This window comes from Alternaria burnsii, assembly GCF_013036055.1.
Source record: "Alternaria burnsii strain CBS107.38 chromosome Unknown 753, whole genome shotgun sequence".
Classification (NCBI taxonomy): domain Eukaryota; kingdom Fungi; phylum Ascomycota; class Dothideomycetes; order Pleosporales; family Pleosporaceae; genus Alternaria; species Alternaria burnsii.
The window spans coordinates 341,682-355,170 of NW_024066118.1; the positions used below are offsets into that span (position 1 = coordinate 341,682).

The following is a 13,489-nucleotide window of genomic DNA, read 5'->3' on the forward strand; positions in this document are numbered from 1 at the left end:
TGCGGCCAAGGAGGAGACATTGATTCGAGGGACCATGACGGATCAACGTACAAAGCGATTGCCATCAGATAGGCCAGCTGGTCTCTCCTTGAACCGCAACTATTGGTCGTGTCCACCATCCACCGCTCGAAGAAGTCGACTTCAGGTCGATGAAATCGTTTGTCCGTAATTGGCTGCGCATCATTTGCCTATTGTAAGGCGTCGACTGGACTTCTCGACGCATCCGCGAGTAGCCAAGCTGGAAGGCGTCGATGCAATCGGAAAGTAAGGCGATCATCCTGTACTTGACGGGTCGGCGATTCAGCAGATGGTGAACTTCTCAGACACGCTACCTTTCTCTTCCCATTCTCGGTGAACGCGACCGTCGTTGACGTCGTAGAGATAGCATTCGCCTACAAACCTCCAGAGGCCGTTGTCCACAGGCTTAAGGACAAAGGGTACCTGGGCGCCGTGTAACACGACCACGACGTCGCCTGGTGTCATTGATCGAGGACCAATGCCTAGCATTTCCGTGCTAGTGACGAAAAGGCAGCGGTCTCCTCTGTCGATAACGTGTCTATGAGCGAATCTATCCGCGCTCGGTACGTAGGAACACGAGGAATCATCCGAGACAAATACTCCAGGCCCATGGGTATCTTGGGCAAAAACACTCCCCATGAATGCCCTATATTCACTCAGACGATTTGCAATACGGACAGAGTCTAGTGGTAGATGCCTTCGAGGATTGCCAAAGGTGAAGGCAAGACACTGTTGGCTGTATATGTGCTCCAAGCGGCGGAGCAAGGCTTGAAATGCTTTCAACACGTCAAGATTGCCGATTCCGTCTGATAATGTGGCATATTCTTTGATTTCTCGGTTTATCGTATCAATTCTGAAACCTGAGATTTCAATGCACTGAGTTCCACCGAAGACCGTTTCTGATATTTGAACAACACTCGAGTCATCTTCTTCATGGGGGGGCTTGTTTGGGTGGTATCCGAACGGTATATTGTTTCCTTCGTTCCAATCTGGCACCCATGATGGCCAGTCTTTAGCTGATTGTGGAACGGAGCGCATCCAGGAAAGGACCCTAAGGTCGTGCCACTCGCAGAGAAGTTTTGCTGCTACCCTGCGATAGCATTCCATAGTCGTAATATTATAGTCAGGGTCAATAAAAGATTGACCATCTGCGAGGTCGCACTCGAGTGTCTTTATCCCCAGCAGCCCGTAGATTCTGTCCTTTGGCTCATTGAATGTCAAGCCGTCGGTCAAGTGAAACAGATTGAGAAGACTTTCCCTCGGAACATAGGGGCTACGTAATCTTTTCCATACGTCAGAGAGGTTTTGGCAATAGGACATCCCTCGGCTTAGCCTGGAGGCATTTTCGAAACTGACACAGAAAGCCGCGGTACCCAGCCACTCGAAGTCGATTTCACTGTGACCCCAAAATACTGAAGTCGAAGTGCTTAATGCCACCTCCTGGACTACCCATCCCCGACCAAACCAAGGTGAGCGGCAGACAAGTTCCAGAGCATCGACAGCGACATCGGTAAGTTCGGAAGGCTCCATTCGGCTGACGGTAGTGACATCTACGTCAAGCCATCGATATAATATATCGGGTGCCGTTCCATTCACCGTTCCGAACATGCTAAAGGCATTTTCTTCACATACAAATCGACATATGGCATTCAACGAATCTTGGACTAACTGGTCGTCCTCATGTTGCAGCCACACAAGTACCCGAACAGCTTTTGTGTAGACATAACTCATCAGCCGTACCTGTGATGTTTTTTCGTCGTCATCGGCTTGGTTTATACACAGTGCGTCGGCCCAGAGCGTCCTTATGGTATCGACGCGTCTGAAACGCTGAAGAGCCTCGAACAAGCTACGTGTTGTAGTGATGGCGGATTCGTTGCAAATTACTGGCTTCCGATCGCTGTGGTCGCCCCAGGCGTATGAAATCGCTTCGTAGCGAGGGTTATCATCATCCAAATGAACTGTTCTCAAGGAGCAATTGACGGGTTCGTCCCATGTGCCGGGAGCCAGATCGAGGACTCGGATAGTCCGATCTCGAGTCAAGCGGCTGTATTGGAGCGACTTATTGACTGCGTCAGGAATTGGGACTGTTGTCTCAGCCTGGTCGATATGTCCTCGTCGGCCAACTCTCAAGAAGCGAATCCTCTCGACAATGTCGTCATGCTTTGCGCGTATACGATTCCTGAATCGTTCCATAGTTGGAGGGATTGAGGGCAATGGAGCAGTTGACGTCGCGGGTTCATTGAGGGAAAGAAGTATGGAGTGTTGTGAGCTTCAGCTGATGGATCAGGCTGAAGCCATGTGCTGCGCCACCACAACCCCGCACCCATTCAGCAACGTCGGCGTGTTGGCGATCGCTCAGCATCTCATATCAAAGCACCAGAATTGAGCATGACCTCCTCCTTTCGGCGTCGCGCCTCGAGCTTCTTTTCTCTTTGCGCATAGTATGCCTCCCTCGCCAGCCTATGTTCCTCCTTCTTGACCTCGTACTCCGCCTTGCGCCTCTCATATTCCCGTTCCCTCTTCTCATCTGCCTTTATCTTGTGCTTAATCTGCTTGTGCTCAGCTGACGAGATATGCCATGGGCGCGACAGGACTGTTTGCTTAAACGCAGCGGTCTCAGCCCATGCTCGTGCTTCTTCGTCAGTCGTCGTGATGACTGAGATGCGCTGCAGTTCAAGCTGCTTGTTGCCTCTGAACTCTGATATCGTGCATTTTGCCTTGACGACAGAACCTATGTCTAGTGGCTGATCGTCTACTACGACTTCAAAGATGCCTAGTCGGCTGACAATGTTCAGGTTGCTGACCTTTGTATTGGAGGACGTGTCTACGGGGTTCTGCTCAACGGGAGGTATTCGCACGATCTTCAGCTCGATGGTCGCGCCGCTTCCGTCATCGATGGTGAGAGCTGTGTATCTGAGATTGATCTCATCGATGGCTACTACGACCCCGACGATGCGGACATATCGGATGGGGTGGTTGAGGTGAAAGTACAGGCCGCGCTGCGCTGCTCAAGTATCTCAGCAACAGCTATGACACTGATCAGAACTACTACTACCTTGGAACTCCTTCTCAGAACGAAGAGTCTGCACATCTGCAGCTGTAAGCTTCACCCATGTATTGTATGTAGGTGATGCTTTGAAACAATATGCGGGGTACAACCGATAAGGACGCGATGATGCCTGCGTTGACATGTCATATTGTGTTACCAATGCACAAGGTGGGATGAAAGCACAAGAGACGCGACGCGACAGATCGCCACCACTGCGTGATCACGTGCTCGTAGAATGACTGACTAAGCCGATCTCAATCCGTCGGAAGATCGGCGCCTGTGCAGCTATCCTCATGCACCTCAGCACGCGATGGCATCCGATGCAGCCGCTCCCAAGAAGTGTGGCTTGTGCAATTGCAGGGAAGCAATCAAGGCTTTCGCTGTGCACTGCTGACGCCCAGTAACTTCGCCCTACTCTCCACTGCCAGCAAACATGATCGGAAGATGGGCAGCAAGCATCGTTCACAAGGGCCACCCGGCCACTGCAGCCCCATCACACCTCAACACCGCCGTTTTGCCATGATGCCCGAATGGTGAGCCTTTGCAAAAAGCAGCTAAGTCGGACCACTTTACCGCGAACTAGACCTCGGTGCCGTCGAGGCTACCAATAGTGCGCCTCCCCACTAGGCCGGCATGAAGCTGTCCATGACGAGCTAGCCCAACATGCAGCAAGCTTGTGGAGCTATCCCAGCTCTCTAGAGGAAGCTTCCAAGGTAATCCGGTCAGTCTTAAGGGCAGGGTAGCAGCCCGGTATGCGCCCGACTGACTGCTGGTTTTTGATCTCTCGTCTTTCTGAGGCTGTGCCTTTTCGTCGCAATACTAACCCAGCAGCATATTTCTCTGTTCCCTGTTGTTCGTCGCTGGAGACCTTGGTCGCACCCGATAACTCTCTCCGCCAGCCTTTGCGACTACTAGCACTATGATATCCTTTGCGCCATGGAGCCTGGTCGTCGCGACGTTGACATTGTGTGTCGCTGAACCCATCGCAAAGCCTGAAGCTATACCACAGCAAATCTCGAACAATGCGCCATTCTCCGGCGCCGTGTATATCGTAAACCCAGAAGGCCAATCAGTCGTAGCGCAAGATGCAAACTGGTGTCCTTCATCCGCGTCAGTGAGCTGCAGCAATGTCAACCAGCCTAGTTGGTAAGTAGGGTTGCTTGAAGATGGCATAGCTCCTGCTGATCAGATTCAGGTGCTGTCCGTCAGGCTACGAATGCGCCGTACCCGGTAACTCCAACGGACTCATTGGCTGCTGTCCAAGCGGAAACCAATGTGGAGGCGCGGTAAACGTCGCACAGGTCACGACCGTAACTGTGTACCCCCAGCAGCAAACGGCAATCGTGTACGCTCAACCGCCTCCCCAAACGACCGTATACCAGAACCCAGCTACAGTGCAAGGCGGCTTCTGCGCTACAATCACAATGGACGGACCTGATCTACCGAGAGCTGAGCAAGGAGGATGCGGCACAATATTGATCGTTGCAGGAGCACCGAGTCTGAAAGTGCTAGGTGTAGGCGCCGGCGTTGTTGGACTGTTCCTACACCTAGCCTTGGGCAGGATGTTCCATGGCGCATAAAGGGAGGAACGATGTAAAAAGAACACGATAAAAGACATGATACATGTTGTAATGATTTACGAATTACGAGTTTACGCAGTACGTTAATGTACTCGGCGCTAGACTACTCGATTTACACAAGGATGTAACTACTGGTTTCCCCTCTGCCTGTCCTCCTCATCGTTCTTCGGTACACCAACAAACTTGGGCACAGTAACAGCGTTCAAGTGTCGGAAAGCCTGTACAACACGTTAGCATAACTATCCCACCAAGAACTCCGTGTGGAGTGACTTACGTTGGCAATACTGCTATCTGGCAACTTGCCATCCCACTTATCCTCAACCTTTGCAATCTTGCCCTCTGCGTCCAAATGGATAGCCACCTCACTCTGAATCAACTGCTCTTTTCCCAGTCCCTTGATCACATATCTTGTCCTCAAATCCATCAGAATAGGGTTTCCCGCATCCTTGACCTGGTGGTTCAGGCGCTCAATCTCGCTGAATGCCGATTGCAGTCCATACCATTGTGCCGAGTACTTGTCGCGGCCCTCGGCGATGGTAATGGGGTCTGTGAAAGTAGCGTCGTCACGCCATAAGCGCAGTTTAGGAAGGGACGGGCGGCCGGCGAAGAGGTCGAGGACCGAGCCTACGATTTTGTTTTGTTCTTCGGAGAGCTTGACGCCCGGGGCGGTTTGCACGTCTTTGGTTTCGATGTTGAGGTTTCCGGTGGACATTTTTGCGGTTGTGATTCTTGATATGCTGGATGTGAAGGTCGGTTTGGAAATGGTACGTAGGATTTGGTTTGTGGTTTGTGTTGCGAATGGGCGGATGTAAGATAGCATTGTAAAGGTTTCAGAGCAAGTTGAATGGAACGGTTATTATAGGCATGTATTCTGGCTATGTACTGCACAGGAGGCGTTTTCTTACTGTCTGCTTTAGCCAACCACATGTTTTTGGCACTGCGTCATTATGAGACAGATGGTTACAAAGTGGTCTAATGTGGTCTGGGTTACGCAATTTGGGTGTTGATCGATACTGGTGATGGCATTTGTTCGATGCGAAAAAGTCATGACGCAATGGTCTACTAGGTGAGATTTACGCCAGGCGATCGTTTCGGGTCGGGGGCTGAGGTACGCGGGTTTTAGCGGGGTAGGGGATGGGTTGTCCCGAGTGCCGGTGGCCGTTAACGTTGAATTTTATAGACAGTAGCTTTTGAACCTTTTTCTGTGTAGTTCCATTCTTTGCAGCGCGTTCGCGTTACTAGACCGCTATGTCCTAGATATACGCGTCGGCTTGACTACCCTACCTTGATGTGCACCTTCCTCCTGGTGGTCGCGTTTGCTTGACGCATACGATACTTTCGCATCGCAGAGCGCGGGTTATGAATGTCTTCAAAAGCTCCGTTGAGCTTCTCTATCGGTAGGCCTAGCTATGTAACATAAAGCGCGCGGCACAGCTGAAGCCACAATCTATTTTTGCGCTCTCAATCATGACATGAGGCGTCGCGACCAGCCAGCCAACGTTGCTTGGCCATCACACAAGACGCTTCTTAGATGAAGCAGCTCCTATGAACATGAGATGGGCTAAACTTCGTCCGCCTTCACACCTTAGCTATGTCTTGCTTACGCAGGGCTGATCCTCTTAGACAGGGATGTTCAGCCCCAAGCTACCGAATCAGGAAATTCTCATTTCGTTACTGTCTGACTGGACGCCTGGTAGTATGCTAAAGGAAAGATGCGATCTTGTTGGAAAGGTTTATGAGACAGCATGATGGCCTGTCGCGTGGAGTCGGCGATTAAGCTACAGCTTACTGTCATCTGAGCGCGTTCTTGAAGCGCAATTCTAAACTCATACAGTTTTAATCTCGTTCTCGATTGCTATTGCTACTATCAACTCTGTTTGTCTGTCTTCCCTGACACAAGTGCTCTCCAAGTCAGGCATCCTACTCCGCAACCAAGACCAACATGGCCACACTACGTCCAGTATCCATACGAGCATCAGAAATGACCAGCAGCTCGTCGCCATCAGGCAAATTTAGAGATCAGCGCGCCTTGACACAGACAACACTACACAAACGCAGAACAAGCGCATCAAGATCAGGCGTCGTGTTCAAGTCGCGAACATGGAATGAAACGACATCGAAGCACCATACCACGTTCAAAACCAGATCAACATCCTCAAACAAGCGGACGACCTCAGATCCTACGAGTTCAGTAACATCAACAAAGCAACAAAGTCGCTTCGCGTCACTGTTCATCTCGCTGTTGGCCGTCAGCCCCATGGCTATCGAATACGATGCGGCTGATCAGCAAACCATGGAGGCAGCGCAGAGATCATCTGTTAAGCCGACGCAACCAATATCATCCAAGAAGACGCAAGTCCGGCTATCAGGCAGTGTCAGGCCGTCAGAGATCCGTAAAACTAGATGGAAGCGGTTCAAATACGAGATGGGATTGAAGATGAAAAGTACTGGGAGAGGGAAAGCGAAGGATCGACGGCAACGGGCACCAGTCGCAGATATGGAGTTGGAGGACTTGAGAACGTAGTAGTATGAGGTCAAAGGAAGAAGCAAGGCAACAGTTGAAGGTCGATACTGTATAGTCTGCGCATCGTTTGCACCTATTTCGACTGTTAGGTTCTACGTCTATATCTTTAATACCATTCCCAAGTCGGTCATTTTCACTGCTCGTGGCCAGCAGTAGCAACACTCAATATCCTCTCTTCCAACCCAGGTACATGTATACATTCGATACCATGCTCCTCCAACTTTTTCCGCCCCTCGTTCTCGCCGACAAACTTCTCTGGCTCTTTAACCCCTAGATACACCTTTTTAATCTTCTGCTCTCCATTTGCCCCTCTTGTGCGAATAATACGATCCGCACAGGGTAGGTTGCCACTTAACCGAAGGTTACAAGGCTCCATGGTAGTGTAGATGACAGTGTTTGACGGCAAAGCTTCGCCAACTCGCTCTTCAGGCAGACCACGTGCTTGGGCGAGCTTCAGGAGACAACATTGCTCTGCATGCGTGTTTCCCTCACACTCTAGAGTGTAGCCACGAGAAAGGATGGACCCGGTATCTGCATCGACTAACAAGGCGCCCACGCGGAAGTTTGATGGTTTTGGTGGTGATTCTTGGGCTTGGTCAAGGGCCAGTCGCATGTATTGTAGATGGTCGTTGGGATCTGCGCCTTGAGCTGGCGGCACCGGGCCGTCCCAGGTACGCACGGGACCTGTATCGTAGTCGACTTGCGCTTGCATTTCGGAGGGTGAAGAAAGTGAAGGTGATGTAATTGGCGTTCTGGCCAAAAGTGACGGCGGAAAGTGGGTCTGACTGTTTAGCTCCGTGTTAAGTCCGGTGATCGCGGTCGGTCGCGTCGCGTTCTCACCCAGGCGCCAACCGCCAGTACTTACATCAACTTTACATCTACATCATAACTCAACAACATGGCACGGAAACAGAAGAAAGAACAGACGCCCGAGGAGCACACAGAGGACGACTTTGTAAACAACGACGAGAGCGAAGGCGAGAACGACATGGATGAAGAAGATGGCCCGCCTGCAATCGACCCGTACGAGGTGCTGGGACTCGAGGTAGAAGCTACCGCCGACGAGGTGAAGAAGGCATATCGCAAAATGGCGCTCATGTGCCACCCGGGTAAGTTTACTTACTAGACAGGTCAACATGGCATCGCTGAACTTTTCCCAGACAAGGCAGCACCTGATGAGAAAGAAGCCGCCAACAAGGCCTTTCAAGAGATCGCATTTGCATATGCCGTACTCTCAGACGACCGCCGACGCAAGCGCTATGACCTCACGGGCAGCACAGCCGAGACAATGGAGGACGACGATGACTTCAATTGGCTGAAGTTTTACCGGGAGCAGTTCGAGAACGTCGTCAATGAGGAGGCGATCAACAACGTCGCAAATGAATACAAGGGCAGCGACGAGGAACGTCGCGATCTAGTCAAGGCATTCAAGAAAGTCAAGGGCAACCTGAACAAAGTGTACGATCTCGTCATGCTGTCCGACATCCTCGAAGACGACGACCGCTTCAGGCAGATCTTGGACGAGGAGATCAAAAACGGAAACGTCAGCTCGTACCCTGCCTACGAAGCCGAGACAGATGAGACCCGCCAGAAAGCCAAGGATGCGGAGAAGAAGCGGCGCGAAGACTTTGACAAGAAACAGGCCAAGAAGGAAGCATCAGGGGCCACAAACGGCAAGACCAAGGCGAAGCCAAAGGGCAAAAAGAGCGGCACAGACGACATGGCAAGCCTAGCAGCTCTGATACAGGGGCGCCAAAAGGCAAGAGCGGGCAATTTCTTCGATTCGCTAGAGGCCAAGTACGCGCCCAAGTCGCGAGGTTCAAAGCGCTCGACGCCCATGGAGGAGCCATCAGAGGAGGCGTTTGAAGCTAATCGCAAGAAACAGAAGAAGAGTGCGAGCTCAAAGAAGAAGGCCAAGGTAGAGAGTGAAGACGAGGAGATGGACCTGGACGAGGAAGATATTGGGGATTCTGAGGAGGAAGAGGAAGAAGAGGAAGTGCCTAAGTCAAAGAAGGCGAAAGCGAAACCTAAAGCACGCGGAACACGTACAAGGGGGCGGGCTTAATGTTGAAGTTTGCCTCGGGAAGCTTTTGCATACGGAGATGGATGGGCGGCGTTCATTGGAGTAAGATACCATAACCGCTTGTGTAGCACAGTCTTGGGAGTCAAAAATAGGGTCTGCTCTGGCTGACGATCTTCTGATATAGCCTACGGTGCCTGATAGGGTCTCGGGTCCTCGTTTCAAAGGCTCATCCAGCCTATTCGATGTCTTCATGCTCGTTATCTCTCACTTCATGCGCTGGCAAACCTTTTTTGCACTGGAATCCCCCTTGTCAAGGACACTTCTACCTCTTTCACCTCACCGTCTTTTTCTGTATTTGTCCGCGTCCTCTCTCCACGACAACCAGCCCTTGCCTTAATCCTAACCCGGTTCACATATCAGCGCTGGAGACAACGTGGAGCAAACGACCAAGATCGTATTCGATACTATTCCGACAATGAAGCTCTCTCTTACAGACAAAACTTCCTTTGTTAATCGAGAAGTCCTTTGGTATTTCATCTTTCTAGTCGCTCATACTAGCATTCACTCTGTGTTTCCGCGTTTGATACTACGCTATCTCACCTCATCTCTTACTCAAACTGCTTCTCGCAAACACAAATCTCTTTCGTCTTTTACACGTCCTGTCGACCTTTTCAACCTTCTGGCCGACTGTCTCGCCATCTTACCTAAAAAGCTTTTCAAAACAACAAGATGTCGGATATCGCTATGGCTCCTAGGCCGAACACCCCTACAGCGAGGAAGGTGAGCCGGGCTTTTGGATTTTAAAGGAGCAAGCAATGATATACTGACAAAACTAGGTTCCCGTAACTTCGTCTCCAAGCTCAAAAGGCGCCGAGAAAGCACAGCAACAGCGGAAAGTATCTGTTTCTCAAGCTACGAGCACGGCACAGCAACAACGTAGGAACTCGACATCTCGGGATTCGCCAAACGTCATCGGTCAGCAGCGGCGGGAGAGTACTACTGCAAAAGGTTCCATCCTGGCAGGCAACAAGAGGAAGGATGAGGTGAGACCAGATATACCAGAAGTTTGAAAGCAGAACTGACACTACTACAGGAACAGTCGCCAACAAAAGTATACCCCCAGGGCAACGCCAAGGCAGCAGACAACGGCACCATTCACCCACACCCCCAATCCTTCCCACCACCAAAGAAACAAAGAGTCTCCTCAGCGAAACCCATTGTTAGTTCCACTCAGGAACCCGCAATAACGACTTCGTCACAACCTCCTTCTGCCACGCCCATACCCCAAACAATCCAGCTCCTCCATTACGTTCTCACCACTCACCCCGACCTCGTTCCCACCTCCCCTTCTCCTGTACTCTCCTCCAATATCGACGCTATTGCGCACATAATGTGGCAGGTTGCCTTCAATCACGGCCCTCTGCTAGCCCGCGCCTGTCAGTACAGCGCCATGTTTTCGCCGCTCAAGTTGGCTGCGTTAGCGAAGTTGAATTTCTTGCCTAGCTGGTGGTTCTTCAGGGAGGGGGCTATGAAGGGACTACCTGAGATGGTCGGAGAGCGGATGTTGGATGATGGAGAGATGCAGAGTGAGTGGAAGGAGGCTGTGTGTTGGTGTATGGGGATTCTAGGGGAGAGAGCGGATGTGAAGGCGGGTGTGGGCAAGGCAGAGCAAGGGAAGACGGAGCAGTGAGGAGAAGATTATGGTGACTGGTGGCGGGCTGGGATTTCTCTGACGGCTCTTAGAGGTACAGTAGCTCATAGGGATCAGAGTGATAAGCAGAGACCGATAGTTGGGAATACTCCTTAAGTACTCCACGGCGGTGTATTGTGTATCTTCGACTGTGCAACGGACAAAGGTCAATTCACCAACTAAAATGATACACCAACACCCTATCGTCACGGCTCGGCTGCGCTAGACTTTCCATCAAGTATCTTTTGAGCCTCACCCGCCAACAGTACCGCTGTCCGACGCATCAACTGGGGACCAACACTAACTCTCGCAACACCAATGTCTTCCAAGTCTCTGATCGCCAGACCATTCCCGCTCATTCTGTCCAGAATAACATTCAGCCTCCCATCAAAAGCCCGGCATACCTTACCAACTTCATCCCTACCCCAGCCCTTCCTGCTTGGTCCACCCCAAACGAACACATTCCAGGCACCAGCATCTAGATACGCCTGCCCGCGCTTAATAACATCTTCGATTCCGCCACCCGCGAATAGCGCATCTGACCGCGCGTTAATTACAAAATCAGGCACGCCACTATCGCGAGCAACGACCATCACGCGACGTATACGGCTGCACTGTTCCTCAACACCATACAGCCCATCGATCTCACGTCCGTAGTCTTCAAGATTTATACCCACCCCACCTAATTCGATAACGCGTCTCACGGCCTCCTCTAGCTCGTCGCCGAACCCGTCCTGCAGATCCACGGTCAGCGGGAGATTGTGTGCAGCTGCTACTTTGGCAATCGACTCCACAGCACGCATGTTGACGGTGAGGGTCAGATCGTCGTCGGATAGACCAGATGCGGCGGCGATGGCGGCACTGGCTGTTGCGAGCGCTTTTGTGCCGGGAAGATCGGCGATGGCATTTGCACTTATTGCGTCCCAGACGTTTGTCAAGACGAGGGGCTTGCCTGGTGTGTGGAGGGCTCTGAGGCGTTGTGCTTGGGCGTTTAGTGGCTGAGACGACATGGTATGCTGATTATCTGCTGGCAAGACTGCGGTGAACTTTGCGCAAGGTTTGGAAAGAAGTCGCATTAATTGTCAAGTTGTTTGATCGAGATAATGGCGACTTTTGATGTGTTCTTGAGCCCGGTTCTTCTTAGCTCACCAGCACTAGCCGTCTCTTGTTTGATCATTGGTATGTCAAGAAGGAGCGTGATATCGCGTCTAGGTCTTACTGATGCCTAAGAAGTGGCGCGATGGCTATTGGATCTATGAACTATTGAGGTATGACGGTGAGTCATTGCCGTTAGTATCCGACTTGGCCCGCCTATGGGGCATATTTCCCCAGTATGGAAATTCGCTTGAACAAGTCATGCGGTGTTATGGTTTATGCAAAGATCCCAATATAAGCGGTTCGGCTGGACTTGTCCCTTTAGGAAAGGCTTCAGGTACACAACACTGACACAGAACAAGGCAATATATAGGCTCAACAAGAGTTTTAATAACGCGTTTAGGTTTCAATGTCGTCTGAAGGGGTTGCTATGGGTTCAGATCTACGACCCATGCTACAAGACAAAGTGTTGGACTACGATTCCCTCAACTGCTGTAGCGTCTTCTTCTGTCTTCCTTCCTCGTCGAAGTTATCAGGATGTAACCATTTCTCCAAACCGCTCTTGACATAATCCCACTCAGAATCCAGGACAGAATACCAATTGGTATCGCGATTACGTCCCCTGACAATCATGTGCTGCCTGAACGTACCCTCGTACTTAAATCCCAATCGCTCTGCCGCTCGACGCGACGGATGATTGAGGCTATTACACTTCCACTCATATCTTCTGAACCCAAGAGTTTCAAACACATACTTGGCGAGCAAATACATGGCCTCCGTGGCGGCGGGTGTGCGCTGCAAAGCGGGTGTGTATTGTATATTGCCAACCTCAATGACGTGGTTTGGAAGATCCATACGCATCAGATCCACCATTCCTACTGGCCTACATGTTCCATCTTGCGGGTTGTTTCGAAGAATGGTGTAGGTCCAGGGATGCGTTGTTGCTGCTTTTACTGCGAGGCTAGCCTGGAGTTCTTCGAGGGACTTGGGATGCTTGTCGAAGATGAAGTCGAATAGCGATGCGTTATCATCTCCTTTGATGAGCTCGTACAATTCTGCTGCATGATCCGGATGTACTGGGACAATGGTGGCGTACTGGCCAGCGAGCTTGATGTCGTTGCTGGGGGGTTTAGCAGGCGATGTAGGTACTGGTCGCCCAAGGCGCTCGTCATCCATAGAATCAGACATTTTATTTCAACGTGTTTGGCAAGCTACTAAAGAGATGAGAGCTTGCGAAGTAGTTGTTTTAAAATACCAATAAAAAGGCTGAGTCAAAAGCGCAGATCTTCGTATGACTGCATGTTCTGGACGATAGTGGGGCGGCCTACATTGCGCCGATGTGAGCGTCTATGGCGTATACAGGTCCTGCCGGGCGCTAGTGTGATTGTTGCCATCAACAACGTAGAAAACCCAATCCAGTACTTCAGAGTACCAAACTCAGTAGCAGGTCAATCATCATAATTGTTGGGTGGATGCGACAAGATCGCTAGGGGACCAAGGTTGTAATGAG

At 51.1% G+C, this 13,489-nt stretch overlaps 9 protein-coding genes across 9 annotated transcripts; 4 read left to right on the forward strand and 5 right to left on the reverse strand.

The window, feature by feature from the left end:
• Positions 1–300: 300 nt before the first annotated feature.
• GT037_008219 (het-domain-containing protein) lies at positions 301–3,209 on the reverse strand (the record flags this gene model as incomplete). The annotated part of the gene is made up of 3 exons (XM_038933266.1): positions 301–2,287; positions 2,506–3,022; positions 3,074–3,209. The coding sequence occupies 3 exons, from the start codon at positions 3,207–3,209 to the stop codon at positions 301–303; spliced, it is 2,640 nt and encodes an 879-aa protein (XP_038783931.1).
• A 777-nt stretch (positions 3,210–3,986) lies between these two features.
• Positions 3,987–4,647, forward strand: GT037_008220 (uncharacterized protein; the record flags this gene model as incomplete). Its single annotated transcript, XM_038933267.1, has 2 exons — positions 3,987–4,213; positions 4,263–4,647. 2 exons carry the CDS (start codon positions 3,987–3,989, stop codon positions 4,645–4,647), a joined length of 612 nt encoding a protein of 203 aa, XP_038783932.1.
• Positions 4,648–4,775: 128 nt separating this feature from the next.
• Positions 4,776–5,359, reverse strand: GT037_008221 (uncharacterized protein; the record flags this gene model as incomplete). Its single annotated transcript, XM_038933268.1, has 2 exons — positions 4,776–4,865; positions 4,922–5,359. The coding sequence occupies 2 exons, from the start codon at positions 5,357–5,359 to the stop codon at positions 4,776–4,778; spliced, it is 528 nt and encodes a 175-aa protein (XP_038783933.1).
• Positions 5,360–6,589: 1,230 nt separating this feature from the next.
• Positions 6,590–7,171, forward strand: GT037_008222 (uncharacterized protein; the record flags this gene model as incomplete). The annotated part of the gene is made up of 1 exon (XM_038933269.1): positions 6,590–7,171. One exon carries the CDS (start codon positions 6,590–6,592, stop codon positions 7,169–7,171), a length of 582 nt encoding a protein of 193 aa, XP_038783934.1.
• Positions 7,172–7,304: 133 nt separating this feature from the next.
• Positions 7,305–7,883, reverse strand: GT037_008223 (cytidine and deoxycytidylate deaminase zinc-binding domain containing protein; the record flags this gene model as incomplete). The annotated part of the gene is made up of 1 exon (XM_038933270.1): positions 7,305–7,883. The coding sequence occupies one exon, from the start codon at positions 7,881–7,883 to the stop codon at positions 7,305–7,307; it is 579 nt and encodes a 192-aa protein (XP_038783935.1).
• Positions 7,884–8,069: 186 nt separating this feature from the next.
• GT037_008224 (dnaj domain containing protein) lies at positions 8,070–9,236 on the forward strand (the record flags this gene model as incomplete). The annotated part of the gene is made up of 2 exons (XM_038933271.1): positions 8,070–8,280; positions 8,332–9,236. 2 exons carry the CDS (start codon positions 8,070–8,072, stop codon positions 9,234–9,236), a joined length of 1,116 nt encoding a protein of 371 aa, XP_038783936.1.
• Positions 9,237–9,923: 687 nt separating this feature from the next.
• On the forward strand, positions 9,924–10,884 carry GT037_008225 (uncharacterized protein; the record flags this gene model as incomplete). The annotated part of the gene is made up of 3 exons (XM_038933272.1): positions 9,924–9,974; positions 10,031–10,237; positions 10,288–10,884. 3 exons carry the CDS (start codon positions 9,924–9,926, stop codon positions 10,882–10,884), a joined length of 855 nt encoding a protein of 284 aa, XP_038783937.1.
• A 206-nt stretch (positions 10,885–11,090) lies between these two features.
• Positions 11,091–11,894, reverse strand: GT037_008226 (pep phosphonomutase-like protein; the record flags this gene model as incomplete). Its single annotated transcript, XM_038933273.1, has 1 exon — positions 11,091–11,894. The coding sequence occupies one exon, from the start codon at positions 11,892–11,894 to the stop codon at positions 11,091–11,093; it is 804 nt and encodes a 267-aa protein (XP_038783938.1).
• A 559-nt stretch (positions 11,895–12,453) lies between these two features.
• GT037_008227 (uncharacterized protein) lies at positions 12,454–13,167 on the reverse strand (the record flags this gene model as incomplete). Its single annotated transcript, XM_038933274.1, has 1 exon — positions 12,454–13,167. One exon carries the CDS (start codon positions 13,165–13,167, stop codon positions 12,454–12,456), a length of 714 nt encoding a protein of 237 aa, XP_038783939.1.
• Positions 13,168–13,489: the final 322 nt, after the last annotated feature.